Genomic DNA, 17,645 nt, shown 5'->3' on the forward strand with positions numbered 1-17,645 from the left:
ATATTAATACTGGAAAAATATGGAACCGAAAAGATATAGAAGAAATTGATGATATATTTGCAATCGACATCATAAATAATAATGAAGATCATGAACCAAAATCTTTTGGTGAATGTAAAAATCGGCAGGATTGGATAAAATGGAAAGAAGTCATCCAGGTTGAATTGGATTCGCTAAATAAACGTAATATTTTTGGACTTATAGTCCTTACATCTGAAGGTGTAAAACCTGTTTGATACAAATAGGTTTTTATTCGAAAGCGAAATGAGAAAAATGAAATAGTAAGATATAAAGCTCGACTTGTTGCGCAAGATTTTTCTCAAAGGCCTGAAATTGATTATTAAGAAACGTATTCTCCCGTAATGGATGCAATTACGTTTCGGTATTTGATTAGCTCGGCGGTATCTGAAAATTTAGAAATGCGTCTTATGGATGTTGTTACAGCTTACTTATATGGATCACTTGATAGTAATATATATATGAAAATCCCTGAAGGATTTAAGATGCCTGAAGCACAAAGTTCAAAACCCAGAGAATGTTATTCTGTGAAATTACACAGATAATTATATGGGTTAAAGCAATCCGGTCGAATGTGGTATAATCGACTAAGTGATCACTTGATGAAAAAGGGATATGTAAATAATTCAATATGCCCTTGTGTTTTCATTAAGAAAACAACATCCGGATGCGTAATTATTGCTGTATATGTTGATGATTTAAACATCATTGGAACGAATAAGGAAATTCAAGAAGTTGTGTCATACTTGAAGGAAGAATTTGAAATGAAGGATCTTGGAAAAACCAAGTATTGTCTGTGTTTACAAATTGAACAAAAAGAATGTGGAATATTTGTTCACCAGACAAATTATACAGAAAAGATCCTTAAACGTTTTAATATGGATAAATCAATTCCTTTAAGTACTCCAATGATTGTTAGATCATTAAACATAGAAAAGGATCCATTCCGTCCATGTGAAGATGATGAAGATATTCTAGGTCCAAAAGTACCATATCTAAGTGCTATCGGTGCCCTTATGTATCTTACAAATTGTACAAGGCCTGATATATCTTTTGCCGTAAATTTGTTGGCAAGATTTAGCACATATCCAACAAAGAGACACTGGAACGGAATTAAACATATATTCCGTTATCTACGAGGAACGACAGACTTGGGACTTTTGTATTCAAAAGATGCTAATCCAAGTATAATTGGTTATGCCGATGCTGGATACTTATCTGATCCACACAAGGCACGTTCCCAAACTGGATATGTATTTACTCGTGGAGGCACTGCAATTTCTTGGCGTTCACAGAAACAAACGCTTGTAACAACTTTATCAAATCATGCCGAGATTATTGCACTACATGAAGCAAGCCGTGAATGTGTGTGGTTAAAATCAATGAGCCAACATATCCAAATCTCATGTGGATTATCATTCGACGAGAAGCATGTGATACTATATGAAGATAATGCTGCATGTGTTGCTCAAATGAAAGAAGGATACATAAAAAGCGACAGGACTAAACATATTCCTCCTAAGTTTTTCGCATTCAGCAAGGAGCTTGATAAGAATAAATGTATTGATGTTCGTCACATTCAATCAAGTGAAAACTCATCAGATCTCTTCACAAAGGCACTTCCTACGACAATATTCAGAAAGCACATATATAATATTGGGATGCGCAATCTACGAAATTTGTGAAGAATTGTTCATGTCAACATGAGGGGGAGTTTACATGACTGCACTCTTTTTCCCTTGCTATGGTTTTTATCCCAATGGGTTTTTCCTAGGAAGGTTTTTAACGAGACAGTACAAAATCACGTAATGAAGACATCATCGTATCATGATCATCATCACAAGGGGGAGTGTTGAAAATATAAAAATATTTGTGTTTAAAATTATAATGTTGAATGTTGAAAATTATGTAAAATTAGGTGTTGAATATTGAAAATTAGTGTGTGATGATGTATGTAATGATGAAATTGTTTTTGGATTGTTTTCCAAAGAAATCCTATAAATAGGTCTCCATTTGTAAAGATTTGATACAATTGAGTAGAGAAAAAATATTATAAAATATGTAGTTTGGTAAATTTTGAGAGTTTGAGATTTTTATTTTTTAACATAAATTTTTACTTTTTCACAACAAAATAAACATTTTATACCGCATAGTATATTATACCACTTAGTGACTCCTCTTTTTTTTTTTTAATGCGTCACTCTTAAGGTAATCTAAATATAAATATATAATGTTGATTTTCACAAATATACTTCTCAAATTTTCTAAAAAAAAAATTGACTCGTAATAAGACTAATGAGGTAATGTGACGAACAATATAGAAAATTATCATTAAATCGATATGCTGAAAGTAATTATATTGATTTTTTTAACAAATTAATAAAAAAATTTATAATAAAATATTGTTTGGGACAACACGCTAATTTATTTCCCAACAAATAGAAAACTTTGTTTAAACAAGTACTTGTAAAACATTTTTATAAAAGTGTTTTTTTGTATAAAATGTATTAAAAGTTGGTTTAAAAAAATATGTTTGGAAAACTATTTTACTGAGATATTTTTAGAGTGGAAAATGTGTGTAGAAAACTATTTAAAACATACGATTTTATATTTAAAAATAATGTAAAAAAGTTTTGAAAATTTTTAAAAACATTTTTCAACAACATTTTACTTAAATCTTATAAAAACACAAAGTTTAAGATTTTAACTTATAAATAAAACACTGAAAACGTTTGTAAAAATACTTGTCTAAATTGAATTCTAAATTTTCTCTCTTTTTTTCCTTTAGCTAAAATGTAAATTTTCTGTCAAACCATATTATATAAGGGTACACTTGAAAAAATGAATATGAAATAATAAATCAAAATTTTAAATAGACCCCTTATTTATTCACACATTAGTAACATAAATTAGAATCAATTTCAAATAACATTATTATTTGATGAACTTGAAATACATCGTAATTAACATGAAATATTATATAAACACATAAGTTGTGGATTTGAAGTTTATTGTCATACTTATATAAATAATAAAAATACATTTGAATATATTTGAAATTCCGCGACTCATAGTAATATGAGTTGTCATGCACGTACATAATTCATTCCCCTTTTAATATTCAATCTACTGCTAATCCATACACAATCATTTCATAAAAGTATTTGTCACGTTTTTATCCTAAAAAATTCGAGCATATAATTTAATTCTGAATTAACTAGTAGTCTGTTCCCTCTATACTAAGTGATCACAGATAACAACTTCAACGAGAAGACAAGTTTACCAAAGTGGAAGAGAATTACCAGAAGCGCCACCACTAGAGGAACACAAGTCACTTCGCCCTCGGTTAATACCCATTGTGAGTACAAAAGTTAAACCATCTTTCTTGTTCGTAATGGAACCTCGCTACCGTCTCGAATTACACTATGATTTAATCCTTGGCTCATTTAAGAATCTGGTCTGTTCATCAGGTAGGATGCCCATATCTCATCTGCTGGAGGGGGAGGTTGAACCCAATGTCCGGGTATGCAGCTGCGTTAAAGTTAAGTTCAATTAAGGAAGCGTAACACAAGGATAAACTCAATGGTGTAAAGGATAGTGAAATGTGGAAGATATCAAGTAAGTAAAAGAATTATAAGTGATAATGCGAGTATTAACTAAAAGTGTGCAATAAAATTTTGTGATGAGGATTATATATCATGTTCGCGGACTTCCCTAAATTTCAACTTTGTTAAACTTGCTTGCAATAAGAACCAATTAGCTCAGATTTTAAGCTCTTTGATCTCGTGAATATTACATTATTTTGGTTAGATTCATTGTTTCCCATTACTTGACCCACCACTACGCATATAAACGTGAATCTAAAAGAAAGTTAACTTGGTTAAGAGTGAGTACTTTTTACACACCTTCCTCTAGGCCTTATATATGCATCCCATGTTCTTCTTACCTGCATGGAATGATAAAATTGCAATGGATAAGACGACACATGGAGCTGTCAACCTGTCATAAATCATGAATATGGCAATTTTTGACTAACTATTGTGATGCAATAGAAAAATTGGAATAATTTCAAGTGACAAAGCCCCAACTGAAAACTAATCTCGTGGTTATACAAGTACTCAGTAACTTGTATCCTGCCAAGAAACACAGCTTCTGCACAACAGAAGAAAAGGGAAGAAAGCCCGAAAGTAAAAGAGGACTTTGCAGCTAAATCAAATCTCCAGCCATATGAGGGAAAGTACAAGAAAAAGTCAAGGAACTTGAAACATTAATGGAGATCACCTCAATAAGTATGCCCATATCAGTATTGCTGCCATGATAGTAATGGTAAAATTCCAATGGCAAATTAGCAACAGAATCATAGGCATTGCCAGAACCAGGTTCTTTTGATCCATGACTTGATTCCTTCTTAAGAACCGGCATTGGAACTGAGTTGTTTGCGCTCTCATTGTTCTGGTCTTGATTTCCCCTTCCTCCAGCATGATTATGTTCGTGTTCTTCTGAGTATGTAACATCACTCTTGATATGTCTTCTTGATACCTCGGCAGTAACTATGGCATCTTTGGCAGCATCTGTGTCTGCTGCAGCCATTGCTTGACGCTCCTCTTCCTCAACCGCAGCTTTCACTTTTTCAAGAAACTTGTCATCCTCTTCGGGAAGAAAATGACCTGTATGATAATATAATTTCATCACATAAATTCTCTCATCTGTTTTCTAAAACGACTAAGAATTTAACATGACTTAGCTCCAACTGGTAAACAGAGCCTTTTAGTCAACAATAATTCCGCAAGTACTCGATATTGGAAAGCTCTTTATCTAGAAACTAGATAATAAATGTAATTACCTTGTTTTTTTAATTTCAGTATCCTGATAGAACGTAATTCCTGTAGCTTTTCAACAATCAACACCATCTCAAGCTGAAATTAGATTATAATAGGGTTATTTCGTTTAGTTAATCCGCGTATGGGAAATAAACCAAAAGAGGGAATAAAAATATTCAGTGGGAGCAGAGAAAACAACTCTAACAACATGGAGCAAATGAACATCCTCAAAGCAATGACAGCAAATAATTGTATATGATTCAATTATCAGGAGATTAGGTTTAGACAAAAAGGATGTAAACAGGAAAAAAAAAAGGAATTTGCAAGTGGTAACAACCACCTAGTATTTTGAAAGTATATGGAACATCAGATATATTTGAAGCATGGATCATGAAGAGGACGGTCAAATGTTAACATAAGGCAACTCGCTCATATTGTAACTCCTAATCATTGAAGCAGTATGCAAGTTATGCTTCTGTTCAAACGAACTACATCGAGAAGGAATAATAAGTTAGAACTTTCTGCCTGTTTGTTATGTTTCTATGCATGCGCCAGATGAGAAACTATAACATGTATGAAGGGTCATGAATGCATTTCAAACTAATGGCAAACAATTTCAAAAGAAGTGACCCACCCCCTATAATTTCCACTGGAAAAAAGTCGGAGATAATATTTAACTTCTGCTTTAGAAAATATGTGTTTTGACCTTTATCATACAAATGGACGAGACAGTGTGAGAAAGAGCATAAAGTTAAGACTGACATCTGTGATACAAGGAACATATATAACATAAAGTTAGACAGACATCTGTGATCCAAGGAACATATATATCGCGAGGCAACCAAGGTTTTTAAATGATTCAGATTAGATTAGCATATTAACATAAAGTAAAATGTATACTAAGCACCCTCACCTCAGATTCCAGCCTCTTTTTCTCCTCTTTTGCCTTAAGCTTGGCTATTTCCTTCATCTTTTCTACCTGCAAGATCATATGACGTCTTTACTTAGCCACAGGGACAAGAAGAGGCGCTGATCTAAAAAATAAAACACACTATAAATAACATAATTAAGAAGTAAATATTATGCAAGTCAGGACCTTTCGTTGTGCTATATTTTTGGCAATATCCCTGGCCCTCCATTCATCAGCTTCTTTATCCATTTGATCAAATCTCTCGCTCTCCTAAGACCATGAAAATTTTGAAGTTAAATCATTAATCAAATTACATAGTGAAGAAAATAAAGACTAAAAAACTACAGAAGAAAGTTCATCGCATTATACTACCTTGGCTATGTGTTCGGCTATTCTCCTTCTCTTCCTTTTCCGCCAAAGTTTATTTCTCTTGTACTTCATTATGTTATTGGCTAACCTTTTAACAGAAGATTTTTCTTCCCATGAACTGTTGTGTGTGGCAACCCTGAGTGGCTCCAGCTGAAATCTCAGTTTCGACATTATGGCATTTGTAGCATTCAGTGACATAGATTCTTGGAACTCAGCTTCAACCTGATTATCTTTCATAAATTTAGAAAACCCATCAAGCGACAAGTTAATATTCCTTCTATCTTCAACTTCGACGAGTCCTTCCTTCTCTTTCATCAAAATGATCATTTCCAACTCTTTTTTCCTGTTCAAATAAGCATTGCAAGCAAAATCAACGAAAATAAAAATGGTTTCTAGACCAGCAACACACGATAAATATAAAATATAGGCAGTCTCTGGTGCCCAATGAAAAGAACGAATTCCAAACTATTCTATGTAAATATCATTTTCAGTTTCATGAACTTCCATTCAAAGTAGGGCGTTAACAATGAGTCCATTCACACCCACAATATTGAATCTAGAATATTTACTGCAGTAGATATTTTGAAGCATATTAGCACCTAGCCAGGTGTCTGCTACAACGCCTGCAACAAGAACCTAGACTTAGTTTCAACTTTTTAATCCTTTCTCAAAGCTCATTGTGAGATCACTTCACCGAAACAATTTCAAAGCTGAAAAACTATTACAAAATTGAGAGGAAATTTATAAATTCGAAATCCAACTGGGACCAATATGCAGTTTTTTTCCAGAATAAACTTGTTTAAGCTTAAAATCACCATTACAACATCACGTTTTAAGTATAAAAAGGCAAAGACAAGTCAACAAATCTCTAATTAAGTATTCCAAATGGAAGTGAACATAACTCAGGTTGAAGCTTTCTTACAATGCTTTGGCGAGATTCAAGGAATCCTGAACTTCCTCAAGACGACTGCGAACATTGGCGGATGTCCAGAAGGAAGCCGACGGGGGTGGAAAAGGAGGCAGCACAGGTGGCAACGGAGGAGGCGTCGGCACGGGCGAGGCCCAAAGCGTAGGACCCAAATTAAAAGGAACCTGACCCATAGGATTAATCGGATTCATTTAACCGATCGGGCCAATCGAAAAATATTAATCTGGCCAACTTGGCGGAACAAAATTAGAATCACGTTAAGACCAGATCTAACTCATTCCATTTTGTGATTTCTTGAGCCAACTCTTTCCATAACATGTATATTTACTGATTCTAAGCAATCACTATGTATGTTCTAGAATTTTCTGTACATTGTCACGTGAGCATATAAAAAAATATAAAAAACTTGTGGTAGACGATCTCACGGATCGTATTTTGTAAAACAGATATCTTATTCGGGTCATCTATGAAAAAAATATTATTTTTTATGCTAAGAGTATTACTTTTTTATTGTGAATATCAGTAAAATTGACCCGTGATAAAGATTCGTGAGACCGTCTCACAAGATACCTACTCTATAAAAAAAATGGATCATTATTCTAAACTTCGAGTATTTATCATCACATGGCGTAGTTAAATGTTAGTTTTTGGATTATCAATATATATATTAACTTTCAAAAAAATACGTGAGATCCACGTGATCTAATTATATTGGAATTTGAGGAGAAACTCTCCACGAACGCATAGTAAAAAAATATATTAGAGGTCGCTGCATGACCAAGCTGTTTTAGAACTACAAATAGTTCTTCCACGGGACAATGTAAAGAACCTTAAAAGCTCAGAGGTATGCAAACTAGTTACAAAATTGAAATCGCTACGCTTCCAATCCATTCTGAGTGAAAGATTATTCAAACAACCTCAACTTCTTCACTAAGATTTAGTTGTGTTTGAGTACTGATCATCTGGATTAACATACTTCCCCAACGTTTTTTAACGGGGTCGTAGATTCATCCGTTGTATTCTTTCTCTACGTTGTTGCTTCTCTCTTCTTTTTCTTTACGCTTCGAGTTATTTTCCTTTTCATGTATACCCTTCCAAAATACTTCACCAGACTTTCTGGGTTTTCATAATCAAACTCCTCAGCAAAGTCCTCGTCTTGCATTAAACCTGTCTCGGGGTCTGCATACACCATTCTTCTACCACTATGATATCTCCAAACATTGAACAGTAATTCAAGAATACGGGAGTAACAATGATTTCGCTGCCAGTCATGCGGTAGGCATATTTCAGAAGGACCAAATAGTTTAAATCTAACATATTATTGGAAATTCAAATCTATTGACATTGAAGTTGGCTGCAAGAAATTACTTAGAGTCTAAAACTATTAAAAAATGCAAGTTTCAAATGGAAAAATGCAGTATATACTTATAAGTAGAGAATCAGCCCTCGTAATAAGAGTCGCCTTGGATGAACTGAGATAACGCCCAGTTTTCTGGTGATTGTCATAGAATAATGCATCAAGTGCAGCTACGAACATTCGACAAAGGGAAATAGGTTCCGTGTTAACGACATACAAGCAAATGAATAATATTGGCGGGCATTAGGCTTCATAGAAGTTCAAACCTTGAAAACATAACAAACTCCATGAATGACTTAGCTGGTAATGCCCAACAGTGCATGACAGAAAAAAGTGCTTTTCTCCAAAGCCATAAGGGGGATAGAATCAAGTCCTGCTTTATACCATACATCCTTGTCATAGCCTCCGAGAAAGAAATCATTTTTGTAATCAAACAAAATAATTCAGGTGTAAGATAAATCCTGATAAACAAATTTTGAATAGGTTTCAAAACCTTGTGGGATGCTTTTTATTCTAAATGAGGAATTATATATTGGACTTCGTTTTATTGAGGTAAGCGAACATCATATTAAAATTATATATATATTATTTATTTGTAAGTAGTGTAATGTTCATTTACCTTTCCTTTTTTTTTACTTGTTTACAAATCTTTATCAAGTGTGGTATACCCCACAAGTCTAGATCTTACATGTAATATTTTAGCTGACCATAAAAAAATAGGACGACATGGGTAAACATCTTTATGTGTCTCGTAAGTCAAGCTATTGCTTTATGTGGCATCAGGTATGGTTATCCAAATTAAGTTTTAAGACAATTTTTTTATTTAAAAGAACCAATATTTATTATTATATCCTAAACTAACATTCCAAGTTCTATCCTCTCCATTTGCCTCTCAATTTCTTTTTCCTTTCGGTTGTCTTTCTTTTTTATCCTATTTCTTTTTAGGGTGACCACACAAACACACAAACATGCATACATATAATTGATCTAATTTTTCTTTTAAAATTTATTATCGATATATTCTCATTATAGCACAACAAAAGATGTATCTGGTACAAAGACACGAGCGTAAAGATCGGATTGTTTCTGAGAGGCCTTAAGCATCTGATTACATTCATAGATTCGTTCATTCGGCTCCAGAAACCTTCTTCTTTAACTCCTCGATGTCTGTTACAAGTTCTTTTCTACTTGACTGCAGGAACATAAAATGGTTTATCAGATCCAACTTCGAAGTTTTATCAGATTGATTAACAAGAATTACAGCACAAGAAAGCATATTAATTGTTTATACTGTTGTTAATGATCCTAAACCGTAGGGTTGTTGGAATCAATATTAGTGGCGAACATTCATGAAAGGGTACCTTGAAAAGAAGGTAACGGTACACGAACCATCCAGTATATCCAAGACCTACCAACTCCATGATCTTTGGAAGCTGAGATAATGAATATAATCTTGTGTTTAAGGATAGCATAAACACAAAACATTATAATTTTACGAATATACATGTATGCGACAAGTTTGATGTTAAGAAAACCTTACCAAAGGCACCGAATTAACAGCACTCACAACAATAGAGGCCAACCAAACGCCTACAACTGCACCACCTCCATAAAGTAGTACTGTAGACTTGTTTTCGAGGCCATCCCACTGTATAGTACATTGGAGTTGCACAAGAATGAGAAATTAAGACATGAAGCAAGTCTTCACCCTGATTCAAGCATAATTACCTTCTCCTTAAGGTCTGTGAACAATTCATTGACATCGAGTGAACTTTCCTCCGATGAAGATGCCTTCACAATCAGCTGATAAAACCTCCCCTTCTCTGTTCAAAGTTACACAACCGATATTAGCTCAAACATATTTGGTAGAGAATCAACAGGACTATCTAGTTCCTGTAGTGGAGGTATGCATGATTTTAAACACTAGATATTCATCAAAATGCCTACTTGAAATTCAATGGGTCAATGGGCCATGCATGTATTTTCCTGCTAGTACTTTTCACTTTATAATAGTTCAAGATTATGAAAGAGAGAAATAATCTGCCACCAAGCAATCCAGTTCTTCTTGTGAGCCAGAACGCTTATGCTAACTATTTTAGTTCGCTAGACATTAAAATGTCAGAATAACTGAAATTCTTGATTAAATTCAATAAGCTTCGAGTGTGAATTTGCTGACACCCTAAAGAAACAATGCCCAATCATCAAGCAAAAGACAAACATTTCGACATTATCAGAAGAACGACATTCTGGAGACTATCCAGGCAAGACCTCCGTAATCCGAACAAAATCTATCGGAAATAAACGAAACCACTTTAACAAATTAGTCCATGCAGCTGAATAAATAGAGATAATTAATAGCATCCAGTTTATTTCAAACACGTGGTAATGTAACTTCAAGACCTGGATATACTCCAAGAAAAAACCCAGTGACAGGGAGACTTAACAATGTGAACAACTGCAAAAAAATTGCAGAAAAATAAAAAATAGCGGCTTCAAGAAAACATAATTGGTAACACAAAGCGAAAGTTAAACTGAAACCCAGTAAATTCCTAAGAAAATCCATGGTTTCGATAGGGCACAGGATAAATTCCCAGCACATTAATTGCGTACAATAGTTTACACCAACATAAGAACCCTAAATAAAGATCACATCCGAATCCATTTCAATACCTAAAAATCTAGTGTTAAAGTCTGTACCTTTGAGTTGCTTGAATGTAGCCGAGCAAAGGGATGGACGGACGGGCAAGGGAGAGAAGACGGCGACCCTGTTGGTGGCCGGGAACCCTTGCATGAAGACGGTGGCCGCCACCGCGAAAGAACTCGAAGCTGCCGCTGCCATTTTTCACAGACTAATTAAACAAACAAAAATACACCTTGATTCTTGGAATGCTTGTCCCAAAACAAATCCGGATTCTGGGAAAAAGCCTCTGTGAGTGAAGATATTTTAGGGAAAAAAAAAAACTTGCTGTCTACATGGTTCGTTGGGTCGATGCTGATATGATCTCAACTTCTGACACGTGGAAGAATATCATTTCCTGATTGGTGAATTCTATATCTTCAAAATCTTTTTTTTAAGCATTGATTTTTTATATAATCATAATCTGGTAGGCGAGACGTGTAAGAGATAAAACCAGAGAAGATTGCAGAGTCAGAACGGATGCCTGCTGATGTTAATCAATATAAATTTTTTAAAACTTTTTTTTAAATATCTAAATCTTTCGTTTTTTAAACATACTATTTTTTGTCAATTTTTTTGTCATAATTTATATTTATATATTATTATTATTATTATTATTATTATTATATCTACTCTACTTATACCTAAAGCACGCAGTTGGGAGAATTGGCCAGTTTCTTTGCGGTTGCAAGTTAAGATCCTAAACGTGTCAATTGTTTTACCTTCCACCACACCACAACACTGCAAGTGGGTTTTCTTCATTATTTGCCTTTTCGTTTTTATCTTTCTTCTTTTGATTTGGAGCCTCTGTCTACGTCTTTCCACCATTGCACCCTTCTTTTGATTTGGAGCCTCTGTCTACGTCTTTCCACCATTGCACCGAGCAAATTCCAACAAAAAATTTGATTGTTGTCTTCTCTGCCTCCTCCTTGTTGCAGTTTATCGGTTTTAACTCTGCTGCGGGGAACTTTGTTTTGGAGCCTCGGTCTTCGTCTTTCCACCATTGCACCACGACAACACCGCACCGCAGGTGGGTTTGCTTCTTTCTTTACCTCATCGTTTTCTTCTTTTCTTCCTTTGTTTCGGAGAGCAAATTGCATGTTTCAAACGTCATTGTCCTGCTGCACGTGATTGTCCTGCTGCTTGTAGTCCCATTTCTTTTCTTTCTTCTATCACTTGCTGTTTTTCTGGAATTATTTTCTTCGGATTCAATTGACCATAATATGTAGACTTTGATTAAGATGTGTGTTCTTTTTTTGGCTACCAGAGTATGGGATGCTCCAATGACTGTACCGACAGGAAGAAAGGACAAACACAAGTGCTGATACCCAATATTACTTGAAGCAAGAGGTATGGATTATGGAATAACTGATTTTCTAAGCTTTGTAAATTTTAAATCTCAAGTGTTGTAAACCTTGATCATAATACACAAATTACCACGCCAGATATTGCAGCTTGGAAGAGAGTACATGATCAAATTACTGTCCGTGGAGCTCTTGAAAAGGCTCTAGGTTATAGGACTTCCTCCAATGATACTTCCGAACAAAACAACTGTTCCTAAGGTACCACTCTATAGCTCTTACATTCGAACGTTGACGAGAATTTTTATCATTACTTGCTATATTCTTCCACAAACCTTACATGAACTCACCTGTTTATTTTTTCAGTTTTATGGCTTGCTTGATTTCTCTCATGGCCATGCCAACAATAGTTGGCTTTGATGAAAATTGCTCAAATTAATTCCAGCAAGCCACAGAACTCATCAGAGATATTGCTATATTGGAGCTTGAAGTTGGGCATCTCGAACAATATCTTCTTTCACTGTACAGGAAAGCATTTGATCAAAAAATACCTTCCCTGTACCCATCCAAGAAACACGGAGATTTGAAACCACCCCTATCACCACCAAGAAGAAGGCGCCTAGATTTTTCGAGATCGGATATCACGTCAACAAGAGCGAAGTTTTCGCCTCAAACTGAAATTCCAAATGTATCCAATACAAGGATGGAAATCAATAGTTCAACAGAAGAGAAGTTCAATGATTCAAGTGTACTCCGTTCTCATTCTTCTGTGTACCAATACTCATCTCTGGAAAACCAAAACTCACCTCCAGCAGAAGCCTTTGGGAAAGCTTTGCGGGCATGTCATTCTCAACCATTATCCATGATGGAGGTATCTCACATTTGTCCTTTATTTTCGATATTTTTAAACTTGTCAATTTTTTAGTAACTTGAATTTATTTGTTTTCTTACGGTATGCGCAGAATACTTCTTCACATGTCATCAGTCTAGCAGAACATCTTGGAACCCGTATCTCAGATCATCTCAAAGAGACACCGAACAAGCTTTCTCAATATATGGTCAAGTGCATGTCCATTATATATTGCAAACTTGCTGATCCGCCATTAACGAATCCTGGACTATCATCTCCCACTTCATCTTTGTCCTCAGTTAGTGCATTTTCTCCGAAAGATCAATGCGACTTTTGGAGTCCAGGATTGAGAAATGATTCTTCCTTTGATGTTCGGCTGGATAATCCTTTCCACGTCGAAGGACTCAAAGATTTTAGTGGATCTTACAGCACCATGGTTGAAGTAAATTGTTTACACACTAATAGCCAGAAATTGGGTGATACTGAATGCTTGTTGCAAAATTTTCGGTGAGCATACTTCCACTATGTTGATATGTTCAGATATATCTATTTTACATCATCTAAATTTTTACCATCCCCATATCGAATTTGTGATAAATTATGGAATGGTCATTAAGTTTAGGAGGTTGTCCCACCTACTAATCAGTCTTCAAGATTTTTCCATTCAGGTTCTCTTCTTGGGTGAATGCATAACATAAACTGAACAACGGATGTTAAATTTTTACGTTTTGCAGGAGTCTTATTTCTCGATTGGAAAATATCGATCCTCGAAAGTTGGCCCATGAGGAGAAGTTGGCATTTTGGATCAACGTACACAATGCTTTGGTGATGCATGTAAACACCCAAATAACTAAAATTCATAACAATAAGAATCATTTATCACGAGTTGACTGTAAAGTTTTCATGTGAACAGGCCTTTTTGGCTTATGATATCCCCTAAAACAATACTAAGAGGATGCTGCTACTCTTAAAGGTAATGAGACATAATTTATTTTTTGAAATAAGACTGAGTTTGAGAATTAAAATTTAACACTCTTGTTGCCTAGGCTGCCTATAATGTTGGAGGTCAAATAGCAAGTGCAGAAGTCATCATAAATTCTATCTTGTCTTGCCGAATGTCTCGTCCGGGACATGTATGAATATATACTCAATGTGTTCATTTTCTAAAGTTTTATAACTTTATGTTATTTTACTTGTGTGTAGACCGATCAATTATCTCTAGACTGCACAAACTTTAATTCATTAGCAAAAAACAATAAGAAATATGGCTAGATTTTGCACTTGATGAAGGAAAGGCATATATGTTTCAGTCATTAGTTCTTGTTCTCTTTTGACAAGTCGACCAAGATGCTCTTATCCAATTAGTTTTGTATCCAGTAGCTCAGGTTGCTACTTTCCTGGAGGACGAAATTTAAATCGGGTGATGCACGAACAAAAATATGCAATTGAACGTCCTGAGCCTCTTCTGCACTTTGCACTTTCAACCACCTCCAAGGTTAATTTCTTTTGTTTACATGTTACTGATATGCGTTTTCTTCTTAATACGAGTTCCAAACTATTTTTATTCATATACTTTGATTTCTTTTATTAGTCTCTCGTTGTAATCATCTATTCAGCTGTCTTAAGAATTGGAGTTGGTTGATTATATTTCCCGAAATAACTTAATCTGGTAAGAGCTGCGTGAATTAAATTGATTCTCATGTTTATATATCTTAAAAATTCGAAGTTCCAAAATTCATAAATACATCAACTAAATTCTCAAATAAAAAATATTATATCTATTGAAATCCTATCTACATTAACGAGTTTTCAAAGCTCTTTGATTACACTAAGATTTTAAATGCTCTTATCGATTGTTTAATGGTTCATATTACAACTAATATTTAAGTTAAAGTTGTCACGTTCGTAAATCTATTAGTGTCAACCATGTCATTAAGTGTGGTACCCTTACAACCACTACCCTGATTTAAATATGGATGCTATATTTTCGAATTTATAATAACATATTTATGAAGTAGATATATGATTAAATTTTAAGATGAACAAATACTTTATGTCCGATTTGAAACTTGTTATTAAAATTCTTCTTTTTTAATACCAACTCGATCTTTTTTCTTAACTATTTTCAATTTTATAAATTCTTTGTTTTTTCATACTTTTTTTACTTTGTTAAGTACAATGCCAACTTGAAATCCTAATTGTATGCCTACGGATATAAAAGAAAATAATAAATTACTATAATCAAAATACTTATGTTTTTTAAAATTAAATTATTAAATAAGATTTACACAAATATGAACACATGGTTTGTTGGCCTAAAGACAAATGTAAATGCTCATACAATACCTAGTAATAAATCAATGCATCTTGGTGTGTTTGGGAAGTGGGATTCTTTCGATTAATTTTATTATTTATAATAAAATAATATATTAAATCTTAAATTTACATTTTATTTATTTACAATTTTTGTGAAACAATTTCCAACCCAGATTGGACCCGGAACTAAGCCGGACGGGTCTAGAAGTGAGACGTTGGGATTCCGGATTTACAATAATGTTAGGCCCATATGCATATGCGGCAATTACGAAAAGGGGTCAGCCAACAAAAAAATTGAAGTGTATGACATAAAAATTCGTTTGATTTTTATATTTCATTATTACTCTGAAATGTAGAAATTTTTATTTTGTGGATATTTTATACATATAAACGTCACTATATTTACAAAATTTGTTCCATGAAAAGTTTTTCCTAAAAATATATTTCAACTCAAACCAATAAAACCGTCTATTTTATGGCAAGAACTTGTGTGGGATGACCTCATGGGTAGTATTTTGTGAGACAAATATCTTATTTGAGTCATTCATGAAAAAGTATTATTTTTTATTCTAAGAGTATTACTTTCTATTGTAAATATCGGTAGGGTTGACCCGCTGTATAACTTTTAGATATATTTTTTATAAAAAAAAACTTGAAGTAATTTATGTTATGATTTCTAATTTTTTTTATTTGAAACAAGTTTTTTTGAAAAATAAATAAAAACTCAAAGAAAAGATTTAATTTTAATTTTATAGGCATGTGAGGAAAAAGACAAGGAACACGTGCTCTAGACCATGTGGAAGACACGCGGGCCACAACAACATCCGTTTAGACGGTCGTGCGCGTGAGCCAGTGTGTGGGTCCCATTTACCCCTGTAGCCTTTCGTAGATTGACACGTAACACTTCGAGTCGCTGTACTTTGTGACTGCTCGATTCCTTTCTTGTCGCCCTTTGGAAAATGACATTCATTCCTTTTTGCAACACTGTGGCATGGATTAGCTCTAGCCGTCGGATTCATACATGGATTCTTTTATTATCGTATCGCAAAATATTGTTTTTATCGAATTTAACAATATATCGTAAATTTCGATATGATACGTTTTTGACACCGATATCAATATGACATTTAAAAAATTCGATATTTTGGTGACATACCCAATTGCAGGCAATAGTAACATAAATATGAGTTGGTTTTTTGTGAAACGTTCTCTTGAATCTTTATCTGTGAGACGGGTCAACTCTACCGATATTCACAATAAAAAGTAATATTCTTAGCATAAAAGGTAATATTTTTCATTGATGACCCAAATAAGATATTTGTCTCACAAAATACGACCCGTAAAACCGTCTCAAACAAGTTTTTGTCCATAAATATTTCTTGATCGAAGGGACTGTTAATTCAATTCTGTATGAACATAAACGCTGAACCTTATTGTAATTAAAAAAAAATTTGTTAAAAATACAAAATTTTGTCCCCAAATATTTAAATTTGGGGACAACATATCTCGGATTTTGTATGTTCCACCGAGCTTCATTTTATTTTTTAAGATTAAGATAACGTTTGTCGTAATTGAATAATCCGTCCTTTTAGGATGTTTACGACGAAATTGTATTTTTTATTGTGTAAATTTAGTCTTCTATGCAATAAAATTTTGGTTTTATTTCTTCATCTTTCGATTTTACAATTTTAGTCATTTTTCATTGAAAATATTGATATAATAATATATACGTCGAAGTTACATCAACTCTGCCAAGTAGGGGTATTCATTCGTTTCGAACCGAACTAAACCGAAAATAACTGAATTTTCGGTTCATTGGTGAATCCAAACCGAAAATCAAACTGGATTGATTAGGTTAAAAACCTAAATATATTTGGTTTTGCGGTTTGGATTTGCAATTATTTATTTATTTTATTTAGTTTGTCTCATGCAAGTTTTTCGATGAAAAAAATTTGAGTAGGTCTCTTGTGAGACGGTTTCACGAATCTTTATATGTGAGACGGGTCAACCCTAACGATATTCACGATAAAAAATAATACTCTTAGCATAAAAAGTAATAATTTTTCATGGATAACCCAAATAAGATATTCGTCTCACAA

General features: G+C 33.9%; 3 protein-coding genes across 6 annotated transcripts; 1 reads left to right on the plus strand and 2 right to left on the minus strand.

The window, feature by feature from the left end:
* Positions 1 to 3,145: 3,145 nt before the first annotated feature.
* LOC142519513 (U11/U12 small nuclear ribonucleoprotein 59 kDa protein-like) lies at positions 3,146 to 7,358 on the minus strand. 2 transcript variants are annotated; one of them, XM_075622552.1, is made up of 9 exons: positions 7,040 to 7,175; positions 6,664 to 6,740; positions 6,121 to 6,460; positions 5,935 to 6,018; positions 5,752 to 5,817; positions 4,862 to 4,934; positions 4,300 to 4,685; positions 3,924 to 3,964; positions 3,146 to 3,549 (listed from the first exon to the last, which is right to left on the minus strand). In XM_075622552.1, exons 3-9 carry the CDS (start codon positions 6,442 to 6,444, stop codon positions 3,465 to 3,467), a joined length of 1,059 nt encoding a protein of 352 aa, XP_075478667.1. In that variant the 5' UTR covers positions 6,445 to 6,460; positions 6,664 to 6,740; positions 7,040 to 7,175; the 3' UTR covers positions 3,146 to 3,464. The 2 variants fall into 2 exon arrangements, with proteins under 2 accessions (XP_075478667.1, XP_075478665.1); XM_075622550.1 differs by lacking the exon at positions 6,664 to 6,740 and having other exon boundaries at positions 7,040 to 7,358.
* Positions 7,359 to 9,384: 2,026 nt separating this feature from the next.
* On the minus strand, positions 9,385 to 11,360 carry LOC142519217 (protein CURVATURE THYLAKOID 1A, chloroplastic-like). The gene is made up of 5 exons (XM_075622158.1): positions 11,100 to 11,360; positions 10,131 to 10,225; positions 9,943 to 10,050; positions 9,764 to 9,835; positions 9,385 to 9,594 (listed from the first exon to the last, which is right to left on the minus strand). Exons 1-5 carry the CDS (start codon positions 11,239 to 11,241, stop codon positions 9,529 to 9,531), a joined length of 483 nt encoding a protein of 160 aa, XP_075478273.1. The 5' UTR covers positions 11,242 to 11,360; the 3' UTR covers positions 9,385 to 9,528.
* A 559-nt stretch (positions 11,361 to 11,919) lies between these two features.
* On the plus strand, positions 11,920 to 14,857 carry LOC142519367 (uncharacterized). Of its 3 annotated transcripts, XM_075622363.1 has the most exons (8): positions 11,920 to 12,109; positions 12,347 to 12,429; positions 12,525 to 12,641; positions 12,826 to 13,251; positions 13,343 to 13,737; positions 13,965 to 14,064; positions 14,144 to 14,203; positions 14,277 to 14,856. In XM_075622363.1, the coding sequence occupies exons 3-7, from the start codon at positions 12,609 to 12,611 to the stop codon at positions 14,168 to 14,170; spliced, it is 981 nt and encodes a 326-aa protein (XP_075478478.1). In that variant the 5' UTR covers positions 11,920 to 12,109; positions 12,347 to 12,429; positions 12,525 to 12,608; the 3' UTR covers positions 14,171 to 14,203; positions 14,277 to 14,856. The 3 variants fall into 3 exon arrangements, with proteins under 3 accessions (XP_075478478.1, XP_075478477.1, XP_075478476.1); XM_075622362.1 differs by having other exon boundaries at positions 14,144 to 14,857; XM_075622361.1 differs by having other exon boundaries at positions 11,921 to 12,109; positions 13,965 to 14,856.
* The last annotated feature ends 2,788 nt before the right edge of the window (positions 14,858 to 17,645 follow it).

The sequence above is a fragment of the Primulina tabacum genome, chromosome 11 (genome assembly GCF_025594145.1).
Source record: "Primulina tabacum isolate GXHZ01 chromosome 11, ASM2559414v2, whole genome shotgun sequence".
Lineage (NCBI taxonomy): Eukaryota > Viridiplantae > Streptophyta > Magnoliopsida > Lamiales > Gesneriaceae > Primulina > Primulina tabacum.